Consider the following 9,698-nt stretch of genomic DNA (forward strand, 5'->3'; position numbering starts at 1 on the left):
CGAAAGCACTGATACAGGAAACGGAACAATGCCATAGAAGAGGAATTACTCATTGCAATTACTTTTGCAATCATTTTTTGTGTTGTGAACCTACTGCATGTGAATAGATAACTCGTGCGTTGTGACAACTCGTGCTTATGATAAAATGTTCGACCCGTACAATAAATTTGATGGTCAAAACTAAATTTGATATTTTCTGTGTAAGCCCGCAGTATCTTCCTCCAAATTTGGGCCTCAGTCATTCAATGTATTTGCTTTAATACTCTCTGTGATTAATGAATATCATCTGGTTCAGTAAGAAACCGTAAAAGTTACAACTGTAAGCGCCAAAGCTTGGACATGCGTACAACTGTGAAACTGTCCCTTTAAATTGGTGATCCTCATTTTACTTAGGTTGAATACGCACACAGATGAATTGAAGAAACTTTTTTTGGAGCCTAAATTAAGCCTAGAGAACAATTAGGGTCAGGTTTTAATTAGTTTTCGTTATAATAACTGGATATCAATTGACTTATTATACAAAGTCAGTAATGAACAGAACTGTGCTGGATTGAGCATGTTTGTCGTGGTAGTGTGGTGATGAAGAAACAGGGCTATTGATTTGAAGGGTCCGAGTTCGAATACCGGTAAGTGTATAGTACAGTTCTTTGTTCCCTTACTTTGTTGTAATGTGGAGAGTGAATACAGAAAACATTAAGGAGATGTGTTGAGATGCGCGTATTTTCTCGCGTTAAGGAATGCACGTTGCTTCAGTGCTTTGCATACGGGTGTGTTGGTATTTGTCGCGTGAGTTATTTTGACACTGTGCGTGGTTATTTGTGATCAGGTATATAAGGTGTTCCTTGCAGATTCAAGGTCAGTTGACGGCATCTCTCGCTACCGTTTTGTAAATTTTCTTGTATTTGTTATCTTTTTTGTTATTGTCTTTAATCTTTCAGAAAGGTTATTACCACATTGTATATTATTGTCATTATTGTTAGCTTACGTCTTCGTTAGCTGTAGTTTGTAGTATGTTTATTCATTTATTTTGCCCGTGTTCTAGCTATCAATAAACGAGATGCCTATTCCTGATTCTTGTCTGCGTTTCATGGTTTCTAGAGTGAAAATGATTTGTTTTCGTTTCACTGCAGAGTGATTAGAGAACAAGAGTGTTTTCAGTCGGCTTTTTCCGAGTATCACCGAGTCAGTCACGACAAATAACTTCTTTCAGTTTACGATGATTGAAAATCGACATCCTCTTAAAAATGATATTGAATAGTTTGGCTTAAGACAAAGCTATATTGCTGGAAAAATCCCTCAAGCAGCTACACGCTCTCACAAAAATACGACATAGATGATTCATTTCAACTATGCCGAGCACTTGAAATAAATAAAGAAATTTTTAGTTTAAGAGTAAAGTACTTTTTTAAAATCACTGTCCAAGGTCGAGGAAGTGCTGCAAAGAATCATCGAATTCTTTCATAAATGGAATGTGAGGCATGGGGGACTTTTTTCCAGTAAATATACTGCTATGGCTTTGACTTCTGTAAGTGGTGATGTCTTCCTCCCTTTTGTACTTGGTCCAAGCGTGCCAAACCGCCGATGCATCCAAGTTGTACATGTAATTCGTTTCCTTGGCAAGGTCAGCTATGTAGTTTGTTTGGAAGTCGATCTGCTCATCTTTGCCTCGCAATGGTTTCATTCTGAAAATTAACAGTTGGTAAACGGGTTAAAAATTCGCCTAGGCGCAAGAGAAGAACCCGTCACGCAACTCTGTCACATGTTGCCCTTCATCGGACGCCTTACACCTTATTCCAAATTGACCTCCATTTTAATATTGTTTTGCTTGATTGCAAATTGGCCGTTTTCATCTCGATTTCAAACGTAAAATTCAAAAGAATATTTAACCTTGAACGAGGCCAAAAGGGCCAATTTTTAATCAAACAAAAGAATACTAAAATCTCGGCCATTTTGGAATAAGGTTTATAACACGGTATGATTGCAACCTTTACTGGCCTTATACTAGCTATACAGATATCTCCGGAAACATAATTTCGTTTCTGTTTTATTTGAAGATGCCTTGACCCAAATGCAGACCAGGAATTGCCACCTCAAGAATCATTACTTTCTGTTGGTCTAGGCTGCAGGTAGAATACTAAAGCTATAGGTAACATTTCGTAACCTATCCTGTTAGCCATCAACATCGTCATATTTTACGTTAGTAATGACCAAGTAGAAAGAAGACGACTTTAAACGCTCTCCCAGAATCGATTTGACTTTGTTTCGGGGTTTAGGATATCGGGGCTACTTTATTCGAGAAAGGAGTATACGAAAAGGTATTGATGCCCAACCAATATACTGTCTCCAGAGAAATGCTAGTGGGTGATCTTGAGGGGAAGCAGCTAGGGATGACGCAGTGGTGAGCGCATTCGCCTCCCACCAATGTGGCCCGAGTAAGATTCCCAGACTTTAGTTTAATCTGGAAAAAGATTCTCCTTTAACTTCGCTTGCTCTGGTTAAGCAACTGTTAACCAATCAGGATCAAGTAATCATGCCCTCTTGATTATCAAAAGTGCCCTCGTGATTAAGGAAAATGCTCTCCGTCTCAGCCAATCAGCATTCAGTAATTTTGCCCCGTATGTGGTAAATATAATTAACAATTAAATCATGAGTTTTTCATCATCAACATCATTATTTAAATGGTCACCGTTGTCTTTCTTTTGCTCGAGGTAGGAACGTTCACCCTGTCTTGGCAAGACGGGATCTTCGATGGATTTGGGTTGGAAATATACGCTCGGTGGCACTTATTTTAAGGACGGTGCCTACTATTATTATTGCGCCTACGTTCTGCGCATCTTGAGATACTCGCATTTCCTACGGGTGGCGCTTATTAATCCAGGGATATTTTTTCGCGGTTCAAAACTATGCGCAGAAAGCAGAACTTAGCAAGTGCTCTTGGTATCCAAAAAGAAAATTGGAGGTAACCATGCATTTTCAGAGACAAATAAGCTTCAATTTGGAAAAGAACGCCATACATTGCTTTGTATTTTAAAGCTTTTTACAAATATTGTTGATGAATTATCTTCGAAAAATGCGTGGTTACCCCTAATTCTCTTTTTGGATTTCAATAAAACTTGTTAGCATCTGCTTCCCCCGCATATTCAATAACCAGTAGGCACCGTCCTTAAGCTACTCAACATTTGCACCTGTAAATAGCCTTGCGTGCGCATGCGCGTATACAGGAAATGCGCCTGAATAAAAAAATCTGTTAACAATAACGGTCGTTGTCTATCCGCAATATTCAAGTTTATAAATATGTTTGACGTTGCATTGCATATAACAGTGATGATTAGTCTCTTTTCACCACCTCCGCCTTTAACAGATTGTTTCTTTGACCAAAGAAAGGCATTTTATTAACAGTATCATTAACGCCTACCTGGAAATCCACAGCTTCATATCGTTTTCCATATCTTTCTGATTGGGAAGTTTAATTTTTCCAGTGATATAATTAACTGCCCAAAATCCTTGTATGTCAAACAAGGTGAAGCTGTAGAACTGGTTTAATGCCCCAATGTAAAGAACCTTGTTGCTTCCTCCGCCTGTCCACAGAATAGCCTTGTACAATCCTTCGGGGTAAAAGACGTTGGACGTTTTGAGGCAAAGACGTTCTTCTAGGAACGGATAGAAGTAATGGTATCCAGTGCACAGAATAATGTCGTCTACTTCTGCTGAGGTTCCATCTCCAAACTGGACAGTTCTTCCCTCGATCTTGGTCAAAAGTGGCTTCTCTGACACCTGAGAGGGCCACTTGAAACCCATCGGTTTTGTTTTCCATGTGCAAATAATATTTTTGGCGCCATACTTGAGGCATTGAAGAGCAATGTCTTCTGCAGAATAGCTTGAACCAACCACAAGAACTCTCTTGTCCTTAAACTGAGAGGCGTCCCTGAAATCGTGTGAATGGATAACTCGACCAGGAAATTGGTCCATTCCAGGAAAGTGTGGCACGTTTGGGGCAGAAAAATGGCCAACGGCTACTATTAGGTAGTCGAATCTCTCGACTGGAAGAACTTTGTCCTCTGGGAGATTTTTGACAACCACTGAAAAGTCGCTGGTTGCGTCGTTGAAGGTCACTTGTCGAACAACATGGTTGAAACGAATCCAAGGACGAAGATCGTCTTTTGTCCAACGACCTGAGATGACCACAATGTCTCAATTTCATTTCAAGTAACTTTCATTAAAAACATCATCACACTGAGAGTCATGATTTTGGAAGATACGAAATTTTAGGAATGTACGAAAATGTAAAACGCACGCGCAGGTCGGGCAGAGCCTTTTTTTTTGCCGATTGTTTTGCATGCAGCGTTCTTTTTCTCGTTAACGTTGTACAACCCTCTCTATTGGTCAAATGGAAAGATCCAGCTATCATCAGGCGGCCATGTTAATTCGTTCCAATCCGCGTGAAACAGGAAAAGGACACGTGCAATGTACCTATGAAGTCACGTGGGCAATTAGCTCTCTTTTGCTTATGAATGGCTTGTAACTAAACAATTCTGTTCGTTTTTATCTCAGGGTACTTTCACTTGGTACCTTACAGGAACGACAACAGAAAGGAGGTAAAACTATGTTCAAATTTATCCACGTCCGTGACAGCAGAGGCTGTTTTTTTAAGCTTTGAATTGAATACTAACCTTTCAGATAATCATAAATGGCTTGTCTGGGAGGGTATGATGGAACAGGCTTCTTAAAGTGTTCTTCGAAGGTATAATCAGGAAATTCCAAGCATTCCTTGGGACCATTTGACCACAAGCCTCGGTACATGCTGCCGTGCACTGGTTCCCCATATTGATCTGAACCTATGAAAAAGACATCGCTGTAAAATGGACAAGCCACACGAAACACATCTCGTGGGAATAAGTCAAACACGAAGACGCATTATAAAAGTGGTCGCTTCTTCACGCTCTGCTTTTGTTCGAATTCATTTAAACACAACTGATTACCCAAGATGGCGATCAACAAACAGCAACACCGAGACGAAACCCCCGATATTTCCAGCCGGCGCAAGAAAAAAGGGGACGGGGCGGGGGTTTTATAAAGGACGACAGAGGACATCTCTTAACATAGTACGGATAAATTGCCATTAGGAGTTTTTTTAATGAAGAGGCAGTGCGGCCCAGTGGTTTTGGCGCTTGCCTTGAGAACCGGAGACTGGCCCGGGTTCAAGACTCGTTCTGATCACTCGTTGAATTTGTTCCTTTTAGTCCCTGGTTAAACCTCTCGGCTGCACTTGTAAATACCCATCTAGTTTGCCTCTGACCAGTTGGGGTCGTTAACAGTTGTTCTTGTTTCGTTGATTTGATTTCATTGGCCCCCGAAAAGCTCCTATGGGGAGAATTCAATGAAGTATGTAAGTACACTGCACATTGTCAAAGAGCTCGATCTGTGTGCGACCACCCTCGATTCATGTGCTTAAGGCACACCACGCCTTTACTCGTTCGTTTGTGTGACGCCTTTACTCGTTCGTTTGTGTGTTTAATTTACCCGCAAACTCACATCCCTTTGCCCTTTCATTTTTCATTAAGAGCTTTACCCACCTTTTCCCCTCCCACCCATTTTCGGCAGAGAAAATCTCTGGGTTTTAGCCGTAACAGTCACGGAGCGGTGTGTCTCACTGGGAAATCGTTGCTAACCTAAGTCATACCGATCTAAAACAACGGGATGGTGACAACTTTGCGAGAGTTATCAAGAAGCGGTTATGATTAATTAATGTATGCCATAGGTAAGATTTCCTTCTTTCTTGCAAGTCTTACCAGTTTCGTCGGTATATTTCCAGAGTCCTCCCCAATTCGACTGTTTCTCGAAACAAACAATCTCGGGTACTTCTTGTCCCTGCGCCTTCAGTTGATTAAACTGGTATAGCACAGACATCCCACTAGGTCCTGCACCAATAACACAAACGCGCAGCTTGGCTTGAGACATCTTCGATTCCCTTTAAGCTTTGCAAGAAAACAAAAACAAAGAGTTGAATTGAACCAGACAGTCAAGGCAGGCGGTGAGCGTTTCTTCGATATAAAAAAAAAAATAGCGCGAGACTCAATGCAAACCCCTCGTTCACTCCAGTCAACTCTTCTCGGGGGTGAAGATAACGGGTCGTTTCTGCAAGGTGTTAGATAAGCTTGAGAGCCATGCATTTGGAAGACTTTAATCCCTTTCTCGAGTTTTCGAAACGAGTGAATACGGAGAAGAATCCGGCCCGTCATCAGTAGAAGAGCTAAATTATGTTTTCTATAACTTATGGGTTTGTCGAGTCAATACATTTCCCTTACTTAATCCCTGGAGTGTGTGATCGCTGTTTTCACAGGGTAAATTTAGTTAATCGTACCGTTTCTACGAATCGCTCAGTAAGGTGGTTACCTAACCACAAAACCTTGACTACAGAAGGGTCAGCATCTTTGACCACGATACTGACTCTTGTAAATCAATTTCATTGAAGATCGATTGAATGAACTGACGGTTGATAGGATGGATGATATTTGCCCTGTCGATATTATATTTAAACCATTTTAAAGCAGTTTTTATAAGTAGCTAGGGGTTGGACAATAACAGATTCATAAAGTATTTGGCTTGTCCAAGACTTGGAAATGCATGAGGCAAGAACGGATTTGTTGGACGTGTGGTATACAGCAAACCATGCCGTTAAAAAAAAACATCTGGTAAAGAATCCCTGATTGAAGATTTAATGTCATCTACTTGAAATACTGAATTTACAATAACTGCTTGTGATTCGACCGGCGGAGGTAACGGGTTAAGAAAGTTAATAAAGGTTATAGAGCATGATTAGGCTTGCAACTCGGTTGGCGTAAGTTCTGAAATTGCGAAAGACTGTAAAGTTGGTCAGCTTACCAATAATACCAGCTCACGCAGACAATTCAATGAACCCTCCAGCCGCACTCTTATTTGATCAATCATTATTTTGCTATTGAAATCTTTAGTTAACGTATCTACCTCTTTGTACAAGTCTGCAGGATTCTAAATGAAAAACAGAATTCTAAACAGCGGTAAAACACTGGCATAACCCAAACCAACCTCGCATGTACTAAGAATATCCTTCTTCTTCCCTTGAATATTGAACCTCGGACTGTCCAGGTCACAAATGAATTCGTGGCAAGGCTTTTATTGAAGACAAATGTAACTACGGAAATGATTTTGCATAACAGAAAGTGACGGTAATCGTTACGACAGGAAAATCCATGAAGTGTTCATTATTCGTGATTAATTGCCTCATACATCATATTTGAATTGATAAATAAGGCTTTCAGAGGGCAACGTGGCAAAATTGTTTAAGGCACAAAATTTGTTCTATTCCCGCTCCTATCACCAAATCTGTTTGTCTTCAGCGATAACCATGCAGGGTCCACCATCCCTACACCAGAATGAGCAAGGGATTAGAAAGACAGAAAATAAGGAACTTGAATCCAGTTTTGTAACCTAATAAACCAGCTGTTTAATTCCCACTGGTTTTATTTATTCTTCAAGCTTCATTTTAGCCGATGACGTCCTGCCACAGAGTGCTCATTCTTATTCAAGTATGGAGGTTTTTAATGATAAAAAAAAAACGCGCGAAACGAGTACAAAAATTCCCCTATATTGTATATTTATTTATTTGTACTGCTGGTTATGTATTTCAGAACCAGTCACATTTTTCACCACGCGCGTTACGCAAAAACTCTCACTTTTCGGAAAAAAATTTCCTCCGTTTGTTCAGAGGTGAATGGTACTTGCTATTCACCTCCGAGCTAGCCAATCAGAATGCGCTATTCACTGGGCGGCTCGGTAAATATCCACCAGTAGCTGTTACCGGTAAAATCCGTTTTTACCTACTGTAGCCGGGTTAAATTGGTGATCCTCATTTTACTTAGGTTGAATACCGGCAATTAGATGAATTGAAGAAACTTTTTTGAAGCCTTAATTAAGCCTAGAGAAAAACTGGGGTCAGGTTACGATTATTTTTCGTTATTATTTAACAATTATTCGCCGAAGGCGAAGCGATTATCGGTGAATATTCACCGAGACGAAGTGAAGACACAGGACCATTGATCTGAAGAGTCCGAGTTCGAGAACCGCTAAGTGCAAAGTACAGTTCTTTGTTACCTTACTATGCTGTAATGTTTAGAGTGAAGTGTATGAATACAGTAACCGATGATACGAAACATTATGTTGAGATCAATCAATAATCTTTACTTATACACGATAAGTATTTAAAGCGACGGTTCGCTTGTGGGGTCGTGTCTAAATAATTAAGTAAAATAACTTAATCAATTAGAAACTAAATAAATAGGATATGCACCAGCTAAAATCATATAGCTACTACTTACAGTTTAAAATACTAGCAAAATATCTTACAAATCTAAAACGATAAAAGCTTAAAATTCTAAAATAAAAGGTGGTACTCTGATATTGACTAATTATTAACACTAATTATACTTAAAATCTTCCTTCCTTCTGTTTAATGTAATGTTTGAGGGGATATGCAGTCGAAATCTAGGTGTAGCGGAGCCATTGAACGTCTTGCCATGATCGCGTATTTCTAACATTGTCTATATCGTCATTAAGTTGAGGAACCAACGTGTTCCAAACTATTGCTCCTCTTCGAGCTACAGAGTTCCTCATATAGTTGTTGTTACAACGAGGGACATCAATTTTCAGTTTTTTCCTAAGTTGGTATCGCTTAATGTTATCAACATTCTTAATAATAGCTGACATAGCATCTGGAGTCAGGTTACTGTGGATTTTATACATAAGCCTTTTTCATAACATCTGCATCAGACATCTCCCAAGGTAGCTCACAGATGATTCTTACAGCTCTACAATGCAGTGCTTCTAATGACATAATTCCTTATTTGTGAGACCTCCCCATACTGATATACCACATACGATCGACGGCATGATAACTCTAAAATACAAGTCTAATAGGATATTCTTTGGAAGAAATCTGCTACGTTTTAACAAGTTTAACTTATCAACAAAACCTTTTTTAACACCACTGACTGGCGTCTTTGGACCAGTTTAATTGATCATCTATCAATACACCTTATGGACGAGAGTGTGAGGCCCATTTGATGGTGTGATGGGCCAACGTTAACTCTTGCAATGGGCCAATATTTGAGGGGTTTGTCATATTTTTTTTACCATAATTTGTTTTTAACTTACTTTGTAAAGAGAATTTGAGCGAAATCCAGCCTTGCCTGGGAAACTGATTCTTGGGTTCCAGAAAAACGGGAAACAGCGTTTCTGAGTGTTCTACTTAAACAATTTCCTGAGGGGGAGGGACCCCAGACCCCCCCCCTAAGTAGTTGGTGCTTTCGAAGCCCGCAAGGTGCCTTGCGATGCCAAAAATGTCACATCCGGTGCTTTCAGAAATATGTGTTCTACTTTACAAAACTGTCGAAAACCTGGCCATAATGGTGTCTCTTTCATTGCATTAACTGTGGCGCCTTTGCCAGCCCGTTTTTTATGTCTACCTGGCAACTTAGCTCAGGCCATTTACACATTTCTGAATCCAAAATATACCATTTTAGTAAAATCCAACTAGTGGTCTATTATCAATGCTGCGTTCTGATTGGTTGAGCTACTAGTAGGCTATTTGTTATAGCCCACTAGTAGCGAAAAGCGCCGGCTTTGAAAACCAAAACAACAATTAAAGTCTAGCTTTAACTAGC

At 39.9% G+C, this 9,698-nt stretch overlaps 1 protein-coding gene across 1 annotated transcript; it reads right to left on the bottom strand.

Moving 5' to 3' along the window:
• Nucleotides 1-945: 945 nt before the first annotated feature.
• LOC138038146 (trimethylamine monooxygenase-like) lies at nt 946-7,213 on the bottom strand. The gene is made up of 5 exons (XM_068883970.1): nt 7,066-7,213; nt 5,790-5,975; nt 4,671-4,835; nt 3,416-4,172; nt 946-1,682 (listed from the first exon to the last, which is right to left on the bottom strand). Exons 2-5 carry the CDS (start codon nt 5,956-5,958, stop codon nt 1,412-1,414), a joined length of 1,362 nt encoding a protein of 453 aa, XP_068740071.1. The 5' UTR covers nt 5,959-5,975; nt 7,066-7,213; the 3' UTR covers nt 946-1,411.
• Between the last annotated feature and the right edge of the window lie 2,485 nt (nt 7,214-9,698).

Source organism: Montipora capricornis, chromosome 2 (genome assembly GCF_036669925.1).
Source record: "Montipora capricornis isolate CH-2021 chromosome 2, ASM3666992v2, whole genome shotgun sequence".
In the NCBI taxonomy this organism is placed as follows: domain Eukaryota; kingdom Metazoa; phylum Cnidaria; class Anthozoa; order Scleractinia; family Acroporidae; genus Montipora; species Montipora capricornis.

Excerpts from the sequence above, each read along its gene's own strand:
- LOC138038146 (XM_068883970.1), bottom strand. The coding sequence starts at position 5,958 with ATGTCTCAAGCCAAGCTGCGCGTTTGTGTTATTGGTGCAGGACCTAGT. Across the intron at positions 4,836-5,789 it reads GAAATATACCGACGAAACTG|GTTCAGATCAATATGGGGAA; the intron begins GTAAGACTTGCA and ends TCTTTTTCATAG. Across the intron at positions 4,173-4,670 it reads CATTTATGATTATCTGAAAG|GTCGTTGGACAAAAGACGAT; the intron begins GTTAGTATTCAA and ends TGGTCATCTCAG.